Source organism: Chiloscyllium punctatum, chromosome 2 (genome assembly GCF_047496795.1).
Source record: "Chiloscyllium punctatum isolate Juve2018m chromosome 2, sChiPun1.3, whole genome shotgun sequence".
Classification (NCBI taxonomy): Eukaryota; Metazoa; Chordata; class Chondrichthyes; order Orectolobiformes; family Hemiscylliidae; genus Chiloscyllium; species Chiloscyllium punctatum.
In genome coordinates, this window is record NC_092740.1 from 115,683,980 (window position 1) to 115,708,321 (window position 24,342).

A 24,342-nucleotide genomic window follows, 5' to 3' on the forward strand; every position below is an offset into this window, starting at 1 on the left:
TCTGCCCCCACCACTGCCCCCCAACCCCACCCAACACTGCCTCCTAAACTGCCCCTGTCCAACACCACCTCCCCCCCCCCCCCCCCCCCCCCCGCAATTTTTTGACAGGTTCCACCTTTGCCCTGAACAGGACAACATTGGAGAGATTATCTGGGGAAGGGGGTTTTAGAGTACACCCCTCTGTAGAACTCCAGGGAAAGTGTATGGGGAGAGAGAGAGAGAGAGAGCGGAAGGTCAGTCATTTGGAGACGGTGCCTGGGCTCCCATCACTGTACAGGACTGTTCTTGGCAGCATTTCAGTAAGCCGAGTTCACTTCTAATCACTGTAAACAAAAGACGTGATCAGCATTGGAAATACGTCTTTGATATAATGTTTCTATCAGGACCTCAACATCTCCTTCGGATAATCCAATATGCGGATAATTGAGGTTCCTCTCTATTATGTTCTGATGTGATGTGGAAGTATTGCGATGATCATTGTCATTTATGATTGTATAATCTTGGCTTTGGAAACAGCAGAACAAGGTTTGCAAATGGTTCTTTACGGTAATGCAGGTGAATAGTGAATACAACTGAAGATGATACTTTGACGAACATTTCTAGGTGTGTTAATTAGCAAAAATCACGAGCAGTTTATCAGAGGCTGATTGAGACTGCTTTCTCTCTCTTATTTTGCTAACTCTATAGATTTGTGCTGTCCTTGGCAATTTGCCTCTTTTCTGATGGATTATATTTCTGCATTCAGCTATGTTGCCTTGTTTCACATGAAATGTGGTGTAAATACAATAAGGTTCCAAAGCTGATTCTTATAGGACCAAGGACAGACAACCTTTATAAATTTTAACATTCCACAATAAATTCCACAATTTTAAGATAAACAGTCATCTGTGTCACAAATTTGCAATATACTTACAGAAGATAGATAATGATATTTCCTCCAAGAGAAAATATAATTTCCAAATTATTTTTAGATATTCCATCAGAATTTCTTTGTTGAACTAGAATAGGTCACAAAAGTACAAATCCAGTCAACGGACTTCAATTTGTTAGAATTAATGAGTGATTTGAACTTTCAGCCATTGCTACGACAACAGAAGTGGACTTTTCTGCTTTGAGTATAATTTTAAAAATTTCAATGTAAATTGAGAAACAAATTTGTAAGGAGATCTCAGCTATCTGTAAGAATAATAGGGTGGTTATGGTAGAGGATTTTAACTTTCCAAACAGACTGGGACTGCCATAGTGTTTAAGGTTTAGGTGGAGAGAAATTTGTTAAGTGCACACAAGACAATTTTCTGATTCAGTATGTGGATGTACCTACTAGAGAAGGTGCAAAACTTGACATTCTCTTGGGAAATAAGGCAGGGCAGGTGACTGAGGTGTCAATGGGGAGCACTTAGGGTCCAGCGAGCATAATTCTATTAGATTTAAAATAGTGACGGAAAAGGATAGACCAGATCTAAAAGTTGAAAATCCAAATTGGAGAAAGGCCAATTTGGACGGTATTAGGCAAGAACATTCAAAAGCTGATTGGAGGCAGATGTTTGCAGGTAAAGGGACGGCTGGAAAATGGGAAGCCTTCAGAAATGAGTTGACGAGAATCCAGAGAAAGTATATTCCTGCCAGGGTGAAAGGAAAGGCTGGTAGGTATAGGGAATGCTGGATGACTAAAGAAATAGAGGGTTTGGTTAAGAAAAAGAAGGAAGCATATGTAAGGTATAGACAGGATAGATCGAGTGAATCCTTAGAAGAGTATAAAGGAAGTAGGAGTATAAAGGAAGTAAGAGGGAAATCAGGAGGGAAAAAAGGCGACATGAGATAACTTTGGCAAACAGAATTAAGGAGAATCCAAAGGGTTTTTACAAATACACTAAGGACAAAAGGGTAACTAGGGAGACAATAGGGCCCCTCGGAGATCAGCAGGGTGGCCTTAGTGTGCAGCTGCAGAAAATGGGGGAGATACTAAATGAGTATTTTGCATCAGTATTTACTGTGGAAAAGGATATGGAAGATATAGACTTTAGGGAAATAGATGGTGACATCTTGCAAAATGTCCAGATTACAGAGGAGGAAGTGCTGGATGTCTTGAAACGGATCAAGGTGGATAAATCCCCAGGACCTGATCAGGTGTACCCGAGAACTCTGTGGGAAGCGAGAAAAGTGATTGCTGAGATATTTGTATCATTGATAGTCACAGATGAGGTGCCGGAAGACTGGAGGTTGGCAAAAGTGGTGCCACTGTTTAAGAAGGGCGGTAAGGTCAAGCCAGGGAACTATAGATCAGTGAGCCTGACCTCAGTGGTGGGCAAGTTGTTGGAGGGAATCCTGAGGGACAGGATGGACATGTATTTGGAAAGGCAAGGACTGATTAGGGATAGTCAACATGGCTTTGTGCGTGGGAAATCATGTCTCACAAACTTAATTGAGTTTTTTGAAGAAGTAACAAAGATGATTGATGAGGGCAGAGCAGTAGATGTGATCTATATGGACATCAGTAAGGTATTTGACAATGTTCCCTATGGGAGACTGATTAGCAAGGTTAGATCTCATGGAATACAGGGAGAACTAGCCATTTGGATACAGAACTGGCTCAAAGGCAGAAGACAGAGGGTGGAGGTGGAGGGTTGTTTTTCAGACTGGAGGCCTGTGACCAGTGGAGTGCCACAAGTATTAGTGCTGGGCCATCTACTTTTTGTCATTTACATAAATGATTTGGATGCGAGCATAAGAGGTGCAGTTAGTAAGTTTGCAGATGACACCAAAATTGGAGGTGTAGTGGACATTGAAGAGGGTTACCTCAGATTACAACAGGATCTTGACCAGATGGGCCAATGGGCTGAGAAGTGGCAGATGGAGTTTAATTCAAATAAATGTGTGGTGCTGCACTTTGGGAAAGCAAATCTTAGCAGGACTTATACACTTAATGGTAAGGTCCTAGGGAATGTTGCTGAACAAAGGGACCTTGGAGTGCAGGTTCATAGCTCCTTGAAAGTGGAGTCGTAGGTAGATAGGATAGTGAAGAAGGCATTTGGTATGCTTTCCTTTATTGGTCAGAGTATTGAGTACAGGGGTTGGGAGGTCATGTTGCGGCTGTACAGGACATTGGTTAGGCCACTCTTGGAATACTGTGTGCAATTCTAGTTTCCTTCCTATCGGAATGATGTTGTGAAACTTGCGTGGGTTCAGAAAAGATTTACAAGGGTGTTGCCAGGGTTGGAGGTTTTGAGCAATAGAGAGACGCTAAACAGGCTGGGGCTGCTTTCCCTGGAGCGTCGGAGGATGAGGGGTGACCTTATAGAGGTTTACAAAATTATGAGGGGCATGGATAGGGTAAATAGACAAAGTCTTTTCCCTGGGGTCAGGGAGTCCAGAACTAGAGGGCATAGGTTAAGGGTGAGAGGGGAAAGATATAAAAGAGACCTAAGGGGCAACTTTTTCACGCAGAGGGTGGTACGTGTATGGGATGAGCTGCCAGAGGAAGTTGTGGAGGCTGGTACAATTGCAACATTTATGAGGCATTTGGATGGGTATGTGAATAGGACAGGTTTGGACGGATATGGGCTGGGTGCTGGCAGGTGGGACTAGATTGGGTTGGGATATCTGGTCAGCATGGACGGGTTGGACCGAACGGTCTGTTTCCATGCTGTACATCTCTATGACTCTGTAAGTTTGTGTCTGTTTTAAAACCTGGTAGTCAACCTAACTAACTTACTCTGGGTAATTTTCACTGTATACTTACTGAAACAAATTACAAAGTTATGGTCTGGGCTGCCTGCTTAAGAATGTTTTGAGCAGTTTGGCCTAGTCCATAACAGTGGGAACACACAAAAGTACATCATTATAACGTCAGTGGTTTATTTTAGGTCAAACTTTTCACCAACACTTTTGGCAGACTTCTGAATGGGAAATAGAATTTGTAAATATATTGGGTGGCACGGTGGCTCAGTGATTAGCACTGTTGCCTCACAGCACCAGGGATCCGGGTTCGATTCCCATCTCGGGTAACTGTATGAAGTTTGCACATTCTCCCCGTGATTGCGTGGGTTTCCTCCGGGTTCTCTGATTTCCTCCCACAGCCCAAAGATATGCAGGTCAGGTGAATTGGCCATGCTAAATTGCCCATTGTGTTAGGTGCATTACTTAGAGGTAAATATAGGGTAGGAGTATGGATCTGTGTGGGTTACTCTTCGGACAGTCGGTGTGGACTTGTTGGGCCAAATGGCCTGTTTCCATACTGTAGGGAATCTAATTGAAATGATAAGAGATGTTGGGCTTAGTAAATGTAGGTGTGGATTAAAAAAGGAAAGTCATGCTGAGGCATTATGAAGCTCTGGATAAGTCACAACCAGAATATTAGGTTCAATTATCGTCAGCACAGTTAAGGAAAGATTTGGAAGTCTTCAAGAAAGTGAGGAGGATATTCCAGAATGAGAAACCTTAGCTTAAAAGGTTGGGTTGCAGAAACAGAGGTTATTCTCTGACGAGCAAAGAGGTTTAGGGGTGATTTGAAAGGGGTGCACAAGATTAAGACAGGGTTAAATACAGTTGTTAAAGTAAATCTGTTCCCATTAACCGATCTTTAAATGACTATGGTGTACAGACTTAAAGTTTTGGGCAAGAGTGGTTAGGAGGATATGAGGAACTTTTTTTTTAAATGCAGTCAGCAGTAATAATCTTGAATTAGCCACCCACAAGAGTGCTGGATGTATAGATGATGAAAGATTTCAAAACCAAATTTGATGGCACCTAGTGGAAATAAACTTGTAGGGCTATAAGGATAGACTGGGACTGTTTTGGTTCCATAGGAAATCAGCATGCAGTTGACACGCAAAACTGGGTCTCCTGTGTGTAACGACTGCATAGCCCAGATTTTTACCATGAACAGAGAGTCCGAAAAAAATTATGGAAATGATTGGTAGTTGTCAGTCCCATTCCCAAACACTGCATCTCCGATGTTCACGTGAGCCGGCTGAGTTTCACACATGTGCAGCTTGCAGAAGCAGCTAATGTTTAAAGCATTAGCTACCTCCACTCAAATCTGATTTTATATTCCTCTAACATGAAACACAGATTTTTAGTTTTAGATCTGCTCAGAATAGGTTGAATAGCAAGGTCCCCTTTGGCTATGGTCTCAGAACATATTTGGAGGTAGTCAGGTGCTCTGTGGAGGTGATAAGGTACCTTTGGAGTTCTTAAAAAGTGCACAGATTTAAATACAGTAGTCAAAAATGGGAACAATTAACGTATCTGGAAAAGGTATGTGTCAAAACTATCTTGTTAAATTGCACAGCCAGAAGTGTCAAGGCATTTAAAAGCACTATCCTTTAAATCTTTGAAAGAAAACATCTGGCAATCATCACAAAATGTCATTTTCATGATAGATTTAACCTTTATAAATCATAAACACACTCTTCCTTTGCAAACTCTGGCTTAACCTGCTGTTGCACTCTTGTTTGTTCTGCATCAACCTGCAGTTTTTGTGTTAATGATAGTGATATTGCTATGATTCTGACAGGATAGCTTTATGGATTTTAATATTTTTATAAATTTAAGCATAAGTATTCTTTGCTCTGCAATCAGATTGCATCTTGAGATAGGAGCAAATTTCAAACAATTTGTAACAACTTCAGCTTGTGTTCATAATCTGAGAAGTGCTTGCACACTGGCTGTTTTCTGGGCTGGATATCTCTGGTTATGGCACCTAGAAAACTGAAAGGTTAATTATAAGGTCTAACTGAATGAAGAGAAAATAAACATGTTTTGCACATTGAATTTCAATGTATCCAAAATAAATTTGTGTTAATGTAACACTTGAACTGTCTTTGGATCTTAACAATGAACACCAGTTATATTTAAATCTATGATTTGTAATGCTGTATGCTTCTAATTCTTGACACTGAAAAAACTGTTACAATTGGAAATTGCATTTATTTATTGGGTTGAAGCCACTGGGTTTGTTTTGAAAGACTGACAACAGCATTTCAGTGACTTAAAACAGCAACTTCTAAGATGACTGAATATTTGCCCCATGAAGTCTAATGCCATTATAGTGGAGTCAGGTTGTCTAGGAGTATCCATCAGATAATGGATGGGGTGTCAATTAAGCTAGAGGCTTTGTCCTAGATGGTATTAAGCTTCTTGAGCGCTGTTGGAGCTGCATTCATCCAGTCAAGTGGAGAGTATTCCATCACATTCTTAAATTGTGCCTCGCAGATGATGGATAAGAATTGGGAGTCAGGAGGTGAGTTACTCATTGTAGGATTCCTAGCCTCTGACCTGCTCCTGTTGTCATGTATTCAAATGGCTGATCCAGTTCAGTCTCTGGTCAATGTAATCCCCAAAATGTTGTTAATGGGGGATTCAGCAATGGTAATGCAGGTTTTGCTCAAGCTCCTAAATATTATACTTTGTAAAATGCTGCGTTGATACCAATGGTAGTCATTCTCACCTCAGACCAAGTGGCAGAGGGGTAGAGCCATGATCAAAGCTAGAATTACGAAGTTCCTCTGCTCTCAGAATTAGTCTTTGATCATTTCAAAGTCGCAAAATAATTTGTTTATATTCTCATTAAAAGCCACACAAAAAAAGGCCACCATCCTCACCTTCACCATGCTCCTGATGGTTGGCCTTGCCTGCCCTATATGTGCTACCTCATTTTCGTTGGTTTAAATATTTCCTCAATGTTTTTGGATCAAAGCCAGAAAAATCTGGACAGCATAAAATTATGGATGAATGCATTGTTAACAAGCTTAATTGATCATGAATTTGTCTTTAAGAAAGGCAAGTGATTTTGAGAGCTGCTGTCTTGCATGTTTTGGAGATCAGCACAATGGCATTTAATTGGTAACCTGATACGATTATGTCATAAATATGGGGGTGGGTAGCAGCAAGAGATGCAACACGCAATTTTCCAAGCATAAAATTTACCCCATTGTCTGTTATAGATAGATAAATCATCTTTAACCATTGCATGTTTCCTTTGTATAATAAACCATCACAGTCCCATAAGAATGAAGAGATTTTGACTATTATACATGACAATCATTCCACTCATTAAGCATTCCTGGAATATTCCTAGATTTGAGCTCTGTTCTACCCACTGCCTACAAATATTCAATGGTTCCAATACTTTTCTTGTTTCTGTTTACACAAAACACTAAGCATCTCTAGCAGGTACTTGCATGAACTTTAATTGAACACTGAAATAATGATGGACAAAATACAAATGAAATTTACTGCTACATTTAACTTCTGTTTACCAGAAACATAAAACACTCAACAAGTCTAAGAAATTACTTACATTTGTTAGATTTCTCACATCAGTTGCTAAAGACAATCAGTTAGCTCTGTTTCTTTCTTCATAGATTTTGCCAGACCAGCTGAGTTTTTCTAGAAATTTTGTTTTCAATTCATGTTGGAAATGATTTATTAATCATTATGAAAAGCAGCCATTTTTTAAGCCCCAACCCTACACTATTACTTACATCAAGTTGTTATAATGCCATTACATCTCAAAATAAATATCATTTGGGCCAGGTCAATTAGAAACAGAGGAAACAATTAGATTTAACAAAGCTCATATTTATAGTCAGTTATATAACTAAGTAAAGCTTTTGTATTACATCCAGATACAATCACATCAATTGGGATATGGATAGAAAGACAGCTAAATACATGAAACTCTGAGCATACTTCTCAGAAATCTAAACACCAAAAGTACAGCAGGTCATTTGGGTTTGTAAAGAATTTAATGCAATTAAATATCACAGAGAGTCATAAAGCAACCAGTTTAGTACATAGACTTGATTGAAGTTGAGAGAGAAAACACAAATCAAGGTAATGGATAATAGGTAACACAATTCAAGTAGCTGCTAAGTGGCTAAAGACATCTTGTCTGGAATACAACAGCAACCATTAAATAAATGGGCATCTGGGTTTTCCCCAGTGCATAATTTAATTCAAATAACTGATCAAAGAAAGTACACATTGCAAGAGAAACACATTATAATAGTAACAGCATAGTTTTTGACAGATGTCAGAACAGACTAGACTAATTATTAGAGCGATAATAAATTTGATCAGTGGCACGAAATACTAATGCCCTTTAAAATAGTTGATTGCCCTTGTACATCACCTTGTGCAAATATATGCACTTCAATTTTTTTATATCATTAATTAACATATGAAAATTTTCAGCAAAGCATTAAGTACCAGAAACACACCTCATTTCTGAGGCTGTAGCACAAACTAGCACATACACATTGGACATTACTAATAAATAGGACCATAACTCCATAAGTAACTGAAGGTCATTTACCTTCTAGGTGCAAGAAACTGTGCAAAAGAGCTGAAGATCTAATTCACAAATATGCTTTTACAGCCAACATAGCTCTTCTCCAACCCATCTGTTGCTAATTCATCTACACAATACTTTTTTTTTCTAATTTGCACCTCTGGTTTGAGTAATAGTTATTCTACAGGCTTTTCGGGAAAAAAAGCGGTACATGCTGAATTCAGCTGCTTGTTTGTCAAATGATGTGATACAATATTTTACTACATAAGTAGCTGGGACATGTATCATGCTACCACATGGAGTAGCTGAAGTGAGTAGCATAGATGGCCTTGATGATAAGTTAGATAAATGCACGAAGAAGATCAGGATAGGAAGATGTGCTAAAAATGTTAGATGTGAGGTGTGAGGCAACTTGCATAATGTTAAAACACCAGCACAAAGTAGTTGGGCTGAATAATCTGATTCTTTACCACAAATTCTACCTAATGATAGTTACGAGAGAGGAAGAAAGAACTTGCAGTTATATAGAACCTTGCATAACCTCTCGATGTCTTAACATGCTTCACAGCCAATAAAGTATTGCTAAAGTGTAATCATTACTGTAATGTTCGATAACCAGCAGTCAGACTGCAAGCATTAAAGTGCCTCAAATAGCAATGAAATAACAAGCAGGTAACTCTTTCTAGTGAAATTGGTTGAGGGATTTATATTGATCAAGTCACCAAAGAGAAGTCTTTCTTCCTTTTGTTCAATGTGAGGAGTGATCATTCATGCCAATTTACTAAATAAGGCTTTGTTTTAGATTGTATACCCATGTACCTAATCAATGTATAATTTGTTAAGCCTCCCATAATATTCCATGCAGTGTAGTTCATCATCCATTTTTAATAAACAGGTTTTCTCCATGTGAGCCATATGTTACATACTACATCTTAGCAGTGATGGTTAGCCCCAGTTGTTCTTAACAATTGCATTAAACTCCCTAGTTGCTCCATCATAAGCATCATATACAAATTACAGGTTCTTCTTGTGAAAGACCCACTACTTGTCACTACCTCCAGTGAAACAACATTTTAAATATTTATTGTTTCAAATGTATTAATATTTAACTATTTTCCCTGCTCACATGACCAAATATTAACAAAGGACAGACTCTTGGGAGGGAGTGACCATATTGGAAATATAAGTATATTCAGCTGTGTATTTCTGTTTTGGGATTTAGCTATATCACAGTGTCACAAAACATTTTTTTCCCTGTTTTACATATCATAAACTGTTCAGTTCAAAGATTCCTTATTTAACAGAAAAAAAAGTGCATGTCTGTTTTTATCATCATTAATCATGAATTGATCCAATTACATTAAAAGTGAAACTTACTTGTTTGATTTTCTTCTAACAAATGTCAGAGAAAAACAGACATCCATTTGTGTTTTGGTAAAGGAGGAATTTTGTCTCCAACATACATTGCTGAATTTCTTGTTATCATTTCTATTACTGTGGGGCCAAGACTTGGCCGGGCAGTTTTTAACTAGGAAGTAATTGAATTGTCAGGCCATGTCATCAAGATCTTTTTGTAAGCATGTATATAATTTCAAAGCCTTTAAATGCATCATTAAGGGTAAGGAACTCTTCTCTCATCAAATGTACTTGCATTAAATGGTAATATAAAATGAATGGCAATCTTGTTTTTAAAAAAAATGTTTCAGTGATAGGAATGAAGAGGATTTATATTGGGCTTTCTGCGAAATTACTTTCCTGAATATCCTTTTGTTCAAATATGGTCCTTAGCCCCTCTTGTATTCTTGTGTTGCTGACATCTGAAGATTTGTTCAGAGATAGTGCATTTTGGTGAATCAAATCAAGCCTCATGCAAAATCTTTTGAAACTGCTTCTATGAAATTAGGGGCTGACATTAAAATGGCAAATGTACAAATTATAGAAAACACTGTAAATGCCACTAAGCACAATCTGTCAACCACGGCAGCAGCAAACTTCCATTCACTGCAGAGGACTTCACCCTCATCTTGGTCCCGGAAACGCTTGGCAATGAACTGAAGCTCCTCTAGAATCTTCACGATCTCCAGAGAGCTTCCAACCATAGGGGTGCTCTGGGCACAGCCACTGTCCTTGGAAGGCGAGCAAGTGATCCGACCGCACATCACACCTGAATCAGCACTGACAGGGCAGCATGGGTTCTCCATAGTGTGATAACCGAAGTAGATCATGTTGCCATTGCCAGACCGCTGACTGGGCATTCCACTCATCTCCATGGTGCTGAAGCTTTGTTGCTGCTGCTGATTGTACCTGCAAGGCACACTGCTCCTTCCATCTCCAGGTTTCTTCATGCGAAGAAACCAAGCACACCAATTCAACAACACCACTCGGACCTATTAGAAAAACCAGGAGAAAAGAAAATGCTCATTATTACATATTTTGATCTTCCATGGCCACAGCATAGTTCTATAGCATTTTAAACCCAATTAAGTTCTTCTAAAGTACTGTAATATGGGAAACAAAGTAGGCAATTAGTGCACAGTTAGCTTCTACAAATAATAAATGTGTTCCTAGCCAGATACTCTGTTTCAACGGTGTTAAGCTATAAATATTGTCTAAGACACTGATGAGAATTTGCTTGCTCTTCTTCATTTAGTACAGTACATCATGTTATGACATGGGGTAAACTCCTCTGCTAATTTAAACCAGCAAAACAGAAAAGATTCACCCTGTGCTATAATCTATTAAAATTCGAAAGGCAAAGAACTATTCCATAGGTCATTATTTAAAGTAAAAATTAGCAACTTTATTCTTTAAGTCTAACAGTGAATATTAACTAACAACTATTTACAATTCCTTTCTCTTAAACCTATCTTTTACTTCCCACTGTACAATATAAATCCAAGAAAAAAAAGTCACGATTATGATTTACGAAAAAATGTTGTTTCAAAACCAGCCAACTTTGCCAAATCTCCTTTGTAGATTCTCTCCAGATCAGTTGCGATGTTCTGCTCCGCAGACTTCTTCCACAGGCAGGTACCTCTCAGAGAGCTCTTAAACTAGCAGCCTACATCTGTTGGTCTTTGGCAGCTCTCTCTCAACTGTTCAAAAATATCCGGTTTTCTACTCCAAAACATCGGATCATTTCATTGGCTTTAATATTATCAAAATACTACATTCAAACTTGATTGGAGTTTGGTACCTTGGGGCATAATTTAAACTGATTGGCCGAAATTGAATTTGTTTTTGTCTCATGGCAACCCAGCTACTGCTAGCTGTTTTGACCAAATATTACAATGTTACCTTGTTCAGAACACTTTGTGTTGTGTCAGGCAGGCCTTGCTAGTTTTTCAACACTCAAAAGGTACAGGAACTCTGCACCTTCATAACAATCATAACAGCTCCAATGGTAACTCAATTTGTTTCTTTGATTGGTACAGTAAGTTTGACAGGGCATTATTGATATAACAATGCTATCAAAAAGAGTTTACCATTAATCTTAATTCTTAGATGAAGCAGGTGGAGATTCTGGTTGGTCAAACTCTTGCCCATGTAACCTGCTGCACCTCCATGTCAATGATAGCCCAACTAAATAGCACCCTCTTATCATAGTGCATAACTTTTCAAGACTCTTTCTTGTGCCACAGTTCTGATAAATGCAAAGTAAAAACATTCAAACTCTTGTCTTCTTTTAGCAATGTTTAAGTACTGTTCTACCAAGAATTTATTGATTGTAAGTTCATTAAACTGTATATTATAACTGAACTTCAGCAATGCATTTGCAAAATAATTTTTTTTTCAGGAAACACACTTGTGTAGAATGTTTTTTTTATTGTCTCTTTGTTCTTTCTCAGATGGAGTGGATTTAATTCTGAAAATTAAAATGGATGTTAGGACTGCCCATAACTGAGTGGCACAAAATAGCTGATACCTGTCCATGACTATTGCTGTAGAATATGCCTGATAGTAATTAGAGCATGTGGAAAAATATTTGCTTAACATAGTCTCTGCAAGTAAAACAATACTAACTCTCTACTATCAAGGTTGCTTAAATGAGATAAAACGTGTAGCTGCAATTGTTTAACATTTAACTAGTTGTTTCTCTTGAATAATTTAATCAACCTGTTACAACATTAAGTCTATGTTTTAGTTAAGATCCTTTACATAATCGTAGATATAAATTCCAAAGTAGCTATAAACGTACTCATATACACGAAATCACCATTAGAGGAAAAGATTCAAACCAGTTTCAGACAGTAAAAGTGGCTCCCCTTCTCATTCCAGAGAGGAATGAATATAGAAATTAGCAGATATTGGAATGTGGATTGAATTAACAGATTAAGACATAACTTGTTATCCAAAGAATGCTAACATTAGGTGCAAACACACAACTTTATTGGAACTGATTAAAAATCAATATTCTTTTGTATTCCCTGAAATGAGCAATTTAAGAGGTTATGAAGTAATAGGCAAATATCTAATTGATAGGCAGTTAACACAATACAGCTGCCAAATGTTACTTGAATACAGTATCCATTATGAAAAGCCTCAAGGAGAAAGATAAGGAGGTCTGGTAAAACATTATGAAAGACTGGGGCAGGTGGAAACAAGCCTGCCCATTTCGGTGATTAGCAAGTTTGAATTGTGTAAGATGCTGCACCCAAGAGCCAATTACAGAGGGATAACCTGACATCACGGACCAATAGCAATCAAACTGGGGGCATGTGCACTCTAAGCTTGAAATGCATAAGACGTTCAAAAGCTTTGTGTGTACCTTTTTGCTGTTGCTGCAATTTAGCTGTAAATTGCAATGAAGGTTATCTGACACTACCACCAGGCCTGGGCTCTCAGTGGAAAATGTGTGATCCAACAATAGGTGACACTGAATCACCACCACTTTGCATCTTTCCCAATTTATCTCCATTCAAGGTTTTGTTTAAAGACCAGTTTTGAAAAGTCATAGTGTAACTTGTAGTGTAACCCGTTTCTCTCTCCACAAATGCTGCCAAACCTGCTGAGTTTCTCCGGCACTTTGTTTATGTTCTAAAATGCCATTGTTGGGAAAGAAACATACAGAGGAACCTCGATTATGCGAATGACATGGGCAGGGAATATTTTCTTTGGATAATTGAATGCCGGATGACACATTTAGCCAAGCATCGGGACCTTGCAATCTTGACTGGATAATCCAAAATTCGTATAATCGAATATCGGATAATCAAGGTTCTTCTGTAGTTAGATGTTAAAGAAGGAACATTCCTTTAAACACATCATAATTTATATTGGTCCACTGATCCTATTAACCGAGGTTATTTGTAACTTTCCTTTAGCACATCAGTTTAATTGCTATGTGGGTTAAGGATCATGGAGCTTCAATACTGAAGTAGGAATGGCAGTAAGCATTGCAACTGGAATCTTGAGCTTAGAAACAAGACTGATAATGGAGTATTGTCTAATGCCTTCCAGATTAAGTCATTTCAGATTCATTTAAACACGTGCCCTCTGGTTCTAGACCCTTTCACAAGCTTCTCCTTATTGATTCCGTTCAGACCCCATATGATTTTAAAACCACAATATCCTCTCAGCCTTCTCTTCTGAGGAAAACTGTCCTAATTTATCTGAATTATCTTTAATAGCTGAAGCTGCTCCATCTTTTCTCCAAGATGCTCACAACTGTGTTCGACTTGACCCATTTCTGATATTAAATCTTCCAGTTGATATTATTCCTGCTGCCATATTTTCCTACTGTGATTAATTATTCTTCTTACTTGTACATTCTTCAGTATCTCATTGCTAATGTAATCTCTTGGCCTCGAAGACCTTTGCTTCTGTAAATGGCTATTTACTTTCCTGGTCTTAAATCAGTTAAATCACAGAGTTTAGCAATGCTCTTTTCCTTATTTCAATGTTTTAAATAATAATGTTGTATCTCAATATTTTCCCATATCTTTGCAATTAAAATGAAGGTTTCCAGCTTCTGATCATCTTTTCTTTGACCCTGCATGCTTTAGCTTTTAACTGGTTTCCTTTGTCATATTAATTCTGCTTTACAATGTTCCTGATGCTGCATCCTCCATGTAAAGTACTTTTATAGATTCTGATATACCCACTGGCCCCATGGCTAATGATGCCAATTGTCTATTGCAGTAACAATCATTATGAGCTCTAAGTACTCCTGTTTCCATTGTTACACTTCTCTCTGTGTGTTTTGTGCTGTTAACTGTCCCCTTGCCCAATAGGGATTGTCATTTTTGGAGCCACAATATGTAAATAATCCCAGGAGTTTAGCTGGGAAGCTTTGATAGATTCTTGTTTCTTGATTGAATCTCCAACTGTCAAGTGGATCTAGCTCTTTCTAGTCCTCACTGCTTCTTCAGCACTTCTTACCAGACTTAATCAAGACTAGCTTGGAATTTTTCTCATCCCAGTCGGTCCATCCACACTGCCTACATATTTGTTCAAGTGATTGCAGTGGTTGACTGTCTAAATACTTCTTAAAGCAGTAAAGTCTTTAAAGCTGTAAACACATTTAGTCTTCTGCAACATTCTTCCTTTGGGTTCAATGAATTTTTGTAGTGTTAAGCAACAACATCTATTACTTATCACCATTAGATATTTTGAGTGGAAGGATGCTACTACATTCCTCCTCCCTTGACTAGGTCTAACACCTACTTGGTTTACAGTGGTAGCAGAATAATCTTGGTCAAGTCATAACGAGATGAGGGTTTTATTTGAATAAGATTTAGTTTATTCTGTTAACAATCAGGTACAAGTTACATTAGTCATTGTTATTTGATTTGATGTATTGTCACATGTATCTAGATATAGTGAAATGTTTTGTTTTGCATGCAGTACAGGCAGATTGTACCATACAAAGTGCATTAGTGTAATACAATGTTACGGCTACAGAAATGGTGCACAGAAAGCAAGACCAACATTAAATTTAAAATTTGAGAGGTCCATTCAGAAGACTAATAACGGTAGGGAAGAAGCTGTTCTTGAATGTATTTGTACATATACATAAGCTTTTATATCTTCTGCCTAAAGGAAGAGGGTGGAAGAGAGTATAACTGGGATGGGACTTTGTTTATGTTGGTTGCTTTCTTGCAGTCAATAGATGGAAAGTTGGTTTGTGAGGTGGACTGGACTCTGTGAACAGAGTTTCTTGTGGTCTTGGGAACAGCAGTTGTTAAACCATGCTGTGATGCATTCAGATAAAATGCTTTCTATGGTGCATCTGTAAAAAATTGGTAAGAGTCTTGTGGACATGCCAAATTTCCTTAGCCTCCTCAGGAAGTAGAGACACTGTTGTGTTTTCTTGACCATTGAGTCAACATGGGTGGACCAGGAAAGATTATTGGTGATAGTTCCAGGAACTTGATGCTCTCAACCATCTCCACCTCTGCTCCATTGATAGCCTCCACTCCACTTCCTGAAATCAATGACCAACTCCTTCATCTTGTTGACATTGATAGAGAGATTGTTGTCCTTACACCATGCCACCAAGCACTTAATCTCTTTCCTGCAATCTGTCTTGTCATTGTTTCAGATCCATCCTGCAATGGTGGTATTGTCAGCAAACTTGTAACTGGAGTTGGGGCAGAATTTGGCCACACAGTCTTGAGTGTGTAAAACTAATAGGAGATGTAGCTGTGGCAGACTCCTCAGAATGCTGATATTTGTGGAAGCTCCTCCTCCAGCAACTTGCTTAACCGTCCACCACCATTCACAACTGGATGTGGCAGGACAGCAGATCTACAATCTGATTGTTTGGGAGTGGAATCACTTAGGTCTGTCTTTCGCTGCTTAAGCTGTTGGACACAAAAGCAGTCCCAGATTGTAGCTTCACCAGATTGACACCACAATTTTAGATATACTGTTGCTGTTCCTGGCATGCCTTCCTGTGCTCTTCACTGCGCCACTGTTGATCCGCTGACTTTACAGAAATGATAGAGTGGATGATATGTCAGACTATGAGGTTGCAGATTGCAACTGAATATAATTCTGCTATGACTGATGGCCCACAGCACCTCATGGATACCCCTTTTAGAGTTGCTGGATATGTTTGAAATCATCTAGCTCCGTGACAATGCCATACATGATAGAGCATATCCTTATTGTGAAAGTGGAACTTCATCTCTATGAGGACTCCACCTTTTGAATCCAATCTGATTTAGTCAGAGATCCATGATGTTTCTGGGCAACTAGTAGCTGACAACCCCAGACTGGCTGTCAAAAAGTGTGGTGCTTGAAAAGCACAAAAGGCTTCCTGATGAAGGCCTTGCCCGAAATATTGACTCTCCTGCTCCTCAGATGCTGCCTGATCTGCTGTGCTTTTCCAGCACCACACTGTTTGACTCGGATCTCTAGCATCTGCGGTCCTCACTTTCTACTAACCTCAGATATGCTGGCTGCTCTTGAAAAGCATCAGGAAGCAATTCTTGATGAAAAGCTTATGCCCAAAGTGTCAACTCTCTTGCTCCTCAGATGTTGCTATGCTGTGCTTTTCCAGTACCACATGTTTTGACTTGGATCACCAGCATCTGCAGTCCTCACTTTCTACTAACCCCAGATTGGCTAGCTGCTCTCAAAAGGCACAACTGCTGCCACCAGGGAACACAATTTGCAAAGACCCTATTGTGGTCACTTAAATGCTTGAGGGCACTTGATTTCAGCAGACCACCCTCTGAGTTAACATGGATTTGAGTTCCCCATTAGTCCTGAAAAAACAGTCCATCATTACAAATTATTTATGAAGATTCGAAGGCCACTGTGCATCTTGATATTTATTCAGACAAATATTGTGGAGCACGTTAATTTGCTTTAATCAAAAATAGGTCAGGCTGCATTATAAATATTCAGATTTAATTAAATTAATGCACTCCACATAAAGGCCTCGAAGGCTGTGCGATTGTTTCTCAGTGTTTCCCCTGTGGCATCTTCTGCACTGCCAGATTTCCCCAGTAATACATTCCTAACAGAAGCAATGGCTTGGAAGTATTCTACTGATTATAATAATGAAAGAATACAGGAAACAAAAAAATAGTTTCAGGTTTAAGACATAGTTTATAATGAGCTGTACTTTCCTATATTATTCATGATTGGAATGGAAGAAAAATATCAAACCATGTTCCCCTTTCATAAAGCCTGTTTAACGCATGTTGGAGTAATTAGTGATGAATAAGGTGACAACAATGATCTGCCGTTATTTATTTCATTGGCATTTTAAGAGATTCTGTCTCCTGCCCTCATCCGTGATTACGTTCATGCCCAGGTGTCCTTGGAGAAGGCTCTTGATGCTTTTAGAGAGAGATAGGCACCGCAGGAGATACAGTGCTTTATTACCCCCTTCAACAACATTTTGATTTAGCCCCATCCTGCTCTTCCTAACCCCATTCACCTTTAATGGATTGCATTGCCTTTAATGGGCATTGCATGTAAATATTCAACTGACTAGGCGTTTTTTTAAACTGGTGACGGTTACTCATTTTTTAAAAATCACAGGGATTTTGGTGGTGGGAAGGCACTCCTTTGTGTGTGATAACACTTCTGGATAGAAAGAGAAAGAGATTCTGTCTATGTAACTTACATCTATGGCTCAGGAAGTTTAACATTAAGATGGCATAATGCGCTATGTTTCATACTTGATGAGAGTGTTGATGTTTAAATAAATGAAACTAGATGAGCCAAACACCACTGGACTAATGCAACTCAGCAGACCAGGAATTCATGGCCTTGTTTACAGGATATACAACCTAATCAACCTTCAAGAGACTAATGAGACAGTCATTAAAAGGTGTTTGCCTCAGTGTGGTGCTGGAAGATTCACATTTAATGGCATTTTCCAATGTGAGAAGCTGAATAAATAGCCCCTCAGACTTGGTACAGGATCAAAAATGGCACCTTTTTTTTACTGCCTTGGAGCTGTTCACTGTCTGACCCACTTGAAATAGGCAAATTAAAAACTCATGAAACATTTGCCTTATAAAATCAGATGATCTTAAAATACTCAAATCTGGGTCAATCTGATCACATGCTCATTGCTGCAGTATGAAAATTGACACTTTTTTTCTTGATAATGGGTTGATTCATAAAATATTAACTCAGCAGGGTCTCTTTAATTAGGTTATTTGATTCCTCAAAACAATACAGACAAAATTAATTTCAAACAGCCCCTGAAAGGGGTCCAGTGATTACAAATGAAATTGTGAAAGGAAACAACAAATTGACAAGATGGTGGAGTGGGCAGATGAGATTCAATGTCGAAGAGTGTGGTGCTGGAAAACCACAGCAGGTCAGGCAGCATCCGGGGAGCAGGAGAATCGAGCATAAGCCCTTCATCAGGAATGAGGCTTGTGGCACAAGGCAGCTGAGAGATAAATGGGAGGGGGGTGGGGTTGGGAGGAAGGTAGCTGGGAAAGCGATAGGTAGATGAAGGTGGGGGTGAAGGTGATAGGTCAAAGAGGAGGGTAGAGTGGATAGATGAGAAGGAAGATGAACAGGTAGGACAGTTCAAGAGGATGGCGCCGAGTTGAAAGGTTGGATCTGGGATAAGGTCGGGGGAGGGGAATTGAGGAAAATGGTGAAATCCACATTGATCCCATGGTGTTGGAGGATCTAGAGGCAGAAGATGAGGAGTTCTTCCTCCAGGTGCCAGGTGGTTAGGATTTGGCAGTGGAGGAGGCCCAAGACTTGCATGTCCTTGGCAGAGTGGGAGGGGGAGTTGAAGTATTCGGCCACAGAGTGGTGGGGTTGTTTTCTGAAATGTTTTCTGAAATGTTTCCAGAGATGTTTTCAGAAATATTCTGTGAGTTGGCATTCTGTCACCTCAATGTAGGGGAGATCACATTGGGAGCAATGGACATAGTTAAATGAGTGTGGAAATACAGGCAAATCTCAGTTAGATGTGGAAGGGTTCTTCAGGGCCTTGGACGGACGTAAGGGAGGAGATGTGGGCACAGGGTTTGCACATCTTGCAGTGGCAGGGGAAGGTGCCAGGTGTGGAAAGTGGGTTGGTGGGGGGTGGGGCGTGGAGCTGACAAGGGAGTTGTGGAGGGAATGGTTTCTTTGGAATGCAGAAAGGGGCAGGAATGGAAATATATCCCTGGTGGTGGGGTCTGCTTGTAGGTGGCAGAAATGGCGGGAGGATGATGCAATGTACCCGGAGGTTGGTGGAGTGGAAGTTGAGGACCAGGTGGGACACACGCACTAAACAACCCTTCCTGATGAAAGGTTTATGCTCGAACCATTGATTCACCTGCTCCTTGGATGTTGTTTGACTGGCTGTGCTTTTCCAGCACCACTCTTCTATCTGATCTCCAGCATCTGCAGTCCTCACTTTCTCCAAGATGAGATTCAATGCAGAGACATGTGAGGTGATGAACTTTGGTTGGAAAGACACTAAAGTACAGTACAAAATGGTGGGTGCAATTCTGCGGGAGGTTTTAGGCACACATGGATCTGGATATATATGTGCACAGATCACTGAAGGTGGTGGGGCAGAGCAGTTAATAAAGTAATCAGTGCTCTCAGCTTTATTAATTTGGACTGAGTAAAGAGCAAGCAGATGATGCTAAACTTGTAAATGACGCTTGTTAGACCTCAGCAGGAGTGCTGTGTACAATTGTAGGAAAGGTACAAATGTATTGGAGAGAGCGATAAAGCAACTTACAAGTTTCAGGTATAAGAATCTTTAGTTTTCAGGTTAAAGTGAACGACATAGAGCTGTGCAGAATGGAAACAGACCCTTCAATTCAACTCATCCATGCTGACCAGGTATTCTAAATTAATCTAGTTCCGTTTGCCAGCATTTGGCCTATCTACTTCTAAACCATTCCTATTCATCTACCCATCCAGGTGATTTCTAAATGTTATAATCCTACTAGCCTCCACTGCTGCCTCTGACAGCACATTCATTACTGCTCTGCATGAAAAAGCTCTCCCTTAGGTCGCTCTTAAATCTTTCCCCTCTCACTTTAAACCTATGCCTTCTAGTTTTGGACTCCCCCACCCCATGGAAAAGACTTTGTATATTTACCTTGTCCATTCCCCCACATAATTTTATAAACCTCTGTAAGGTCACCCCTCAGCCTCCCAGGCTCCAGGGAAGATGGCCCCAGCCTATTCAATTTCTCCGTGTAGATCAAACCCTCCAACCCTGGCAATATCCTTGTAAATCTTTTCTGAACCCTTTTGAGTTTCACAACATTCTTCCTATAGCAGGGAGACCAGAATTGAATACAGTATTCCTAAAGTGGCCTAACCAACGTCCTATACAGTCACAACATGACCTCCCAACTCCTATACTCAATGCACTGACCAGTAAAAGCAAATGAGCCAAACATCCTCTCCTTCCTGAAGAGAAGGTAGCTGAGAGAAGATAGTATTCAGACTTTCAAAATTGAGAGTGGTCTGGACAGATAGGGTGAAGCTGTTTGCATTTGTAAAAGAGCAAATGAACAAGAAGGTGTAGAATTAAAGTGATGTGCAAATGAAGCAAGGGTAATGTGTGAAAAAATAAACATTTTCAAGGAGCAAGTTGTTGGGGTATGGAATGTGTAGAGGCAGGGTCAATTGAGGCATTCAAGATAGCATTGGATACTTTTTTGGATACTAATGACATGGAAGAATATGGGAAAAAGGCAGGAGGTTGGTGCTAGGTAACAGAGGTAGTGCAGACATGAGGGGCCAAATGGCCTCCTCTGCACTATAATAGTTCTGTGATTCTGTGAAATTTAAAATAAAATTTGAATTTTGGGTTTGATGATGAACTCCAGCTCCTATGCTGCCCACCTGATTGCAGTAGGCCTCGGGTATGCCAATGGACACTGTATCCTCCCTCTCCCGGGACACCAACCTAGATATAATTACAGTAGACAAACAGTAAGATTGAACAACCTCCCCCATAGCCCACTGCCTGTAATTGGTCATGACTGCCTTGGCCAAGCCCAGAAGCAGCTGCATGTGTAGGTCCTCCAAATCACACCCCTCCCCAACCCTACCACTTTGCAGCAGGTGGCCAAGGAATGGGATCATGAGCATGATTTGGAGCCAAAAATTAAGAAGCAACTCCAGCTAACAAGGGAAGTTAAATCGAGGTGTTCAAGATGGCATTGGGTTTATTTTGGATAGTCATGGAAGGATATGGGGACAAGGCAGGAGATTGGTACTAAGTAACTGAGCTAGTGCAGTCACAAGAGGCCAATGACACAGTCCAGCCTGTCTAACTCTCACAAGGCTTCAGGCATGTCCTAAACACTTGGGCATGAACGTAGCAACAGGAAACAAGCAGACAGTCTAGCTGAGCTGCTCCGTCAACCAGCCACTGCCTGGATCTGTGTATAGCTCATGGTATGAAACAGGTATGGAACAGGTCTGGAGCTAAGGCACTTGAATCTGGGCATTCTAGTACACTGGAAGGGATATCATCACTGTGCCACTTGACCCCTCATTGTTCTTGATCAGCCTGCTCAGACATGTTAACGCACACCTCCAGGTCAGGTGGGACTTGAATCCAGATCTTCAGGTTCAGAGGTAGGGGCATTACCAAAAGACTCCTAACCAATTAATCAGAAAGCGAAGAACACTATGTGAGCACTTGTCTATGAATGTTATGCACTAGGGCCTTTTGCACTTGCCCAATACAAAGGGAGAATAATATCTCTAGACCAAGGAGCCATAAGCCCAAAATCTCTTCATACTTTTCCAGTAATAAACCAGTTGAAACAATGGAACCAAATGTAAACGGTTTGAGCTGATTTAACTAGTGGCAGCCCTTTAAAAAAACAGAAGGCTCTCGATGAAATCTTGAATTAAACCAACCAAACTACATTAAATAATATGAACCAAATACATTCAAGTTATCAATTGAATGCCCCTTAAGCAGGCACTGCCACTAAAAATAAAAATTCCAAAGGATATGAACTGATTTTAAATTAGAGTGTAATTCTAGGGGACATGAAGCCCTCCAGCCAAGGTGACCACTGGTCATTAAAGGCCTCAGTACGCCAGTGGATACCATGTTCTCCCTCTCTCAGGATACCCAGTTGCAGATATAACCATTGAAGAGAGACAAGCCATAGACAAAACCTAAAAGGTGACAGACCTAAAAGGATAACTGGAATAAAAGACAAAGCCCTAAAGGAAAACTTAAATTAAAAGGTAAGTTTATGGGGAGATATTGCAATCCAGCTGATGCAGTGCTCATAAGTCATAGAAGGACTCAGACGTATTAATGGATACGTGTGCTGCTTGTCCAGGTACACCCGGATATATGGACCATCACTAATGAAAGGCAAATAGTTGGGTATAATAAATCCTTCACAACACACTGCCTGGATCTGTTAATGACCATCTTGGCCAATATGAAGATTCTCTCCTCTCCTTCTCACTAACTAGCCAAAGATTAGTAACACAGGGCTGAACTACAAGTTAAACTTCAGGAACAACTCCCATATAAAATGAAAAAGGGGCTACAGCACCTCACATTCAGTGGGCAGCATGGTGGCTCAGTGGTTAGCACTGCTGCCTCACAGCACCAGGGACACGGGTTTGATTCCCACCTCAGGCAACTGTCTCTGTGGAGTTTGCACATTCTCCCCATGTCTGTGTGGGTTTCCTCTGGGTGCTCCAGTTTCTTCCCACAATTCAAAGATGTGCTGGCCAGGTGAATTGGCCATGCTTAATTTGCCATAGTGTTAGGTGCATTAGTCAGGGGTAAATATAGGTTAGGGGAATGGGTCTGGGTGGGTTACTCTTCAGAAGATCAGTGTGGACTTGTTGGCCGAAGGGCCTGTTTCCATACTGTAGGGAAAGCAATCTTAACAAAACTCATGAATTCCTGAAGACTACAGAAATTACAGGTGAAGCTCTCTTTATAAGTTATTTCACCTTCACCTGTTAGCTTAACAATATAATTAACATAAAATTAATTCTGAACTTCTCCTTTTCAGTTTGCTATACCAATGGTAGACTAAGCTACAATGGGTTCAGACCATTACAATTTAATGGCAGATAATAAAGACCATTTTTGATCTATTGGAAAGCTAATGCACAATTAGATATTCTTTGAAAGCTTAAGGTGATCAATTATTGCAACTTTATGGGTTTAATCAAACCAGTGTTTTATTTACATATATCAATTAAACATCTCATTTAACTATATATATATAATAGTCGACAATAGATACTGCTAGCTGAAAAGATTGCCTCAAATTCAATTTCCACATTATAATACCTTTTTACTCATGAAAAAACCAATTGAACCCAGATGTAAAATCAAACCAATTGTATAGATATTTCTCGCTGAAAAGGTTGCCTGAATTTGAATTTCTATATTATAATTTAGTTTTGCTTATGAAAAATCCAATTTATTCCAGGTACAAAATCAGATCACTTGTAAGTTTCTCACACAAATTAAATGTATAAGGCAATAGCATCCCTGCTGTAAACTGTTATATCACTTTCACTTAAATTGATTTTCTTTAAATGTAAACAATTTTGATGCTTTGACCCATACTTTGTAAAGTCACTGAATACAAATCAGCAAAACCAATTTACTTATCCTACTTACACAAGATATTGTGCATAAAAGTAAAATTTGATGCAAGTATGTAGATTTTTACAAGATTGGCAATTCAAAAGTGATCTGCATTTTTATAGTGCCTTCAAGGAGAGAGAAAACAATACTTCCAGACAGGAGGAATCAGAAAATAAAACTCCATAGCAAAGGCCATTTGTTTTATAATTTACTGAACATCTGAAAGACTTTCAACTTGGAAATGCTGAATATCTGCACTCAAACCATTGGTGCATATGTTTAATCGTCTGCTCTATAGGAACAAGGCAAAAATAGAGTTTCAATGACTGCAGAATGCTTACCAACCCATTTCTGCTAGATCCTTAGCTGCAAGCCACACCTTTTATTATGTGGCTGAGATCCTGACTGGGAGCAAATATCGGAGTTGAACTTTATTAGGACTCAATGCCTTGGAACACACAGAAACAGAAGCTCTCCTAGTGCCAAATCCATTAAGTAAGACCTAGTGACATTGGTT

The 24,342-nt window shown here is 39.6% G+C and overlaps 1 protein-coding gene across 1 annotated transcript in view; it reads right to left on the reverse strand.

Annotated features, from left to right (window-relative positions):
• Positions 1-7,182: 7,182 nt before the first annotated feature.
• chrna8 (cholinergic receptor, nicotinic, alpha 8) overlaps positions 7,183-24,342 on the reverse strand; it is a 213,734-nt gene continuing 196,574 nt past the window's right edge. Inside the window, exon 10 of the mRNA XM_072587536.1 lies at positions 7,183-10,680. Within this exon, the coding sequence (XP_072443637.1) occupies positions 10,159-10,680 (522 nt within the window). The 3' untranslated portion in view covers positions 7,183-10,158. The remainder of the gene's footprint in view (positions 10,681-24,342) is intronic.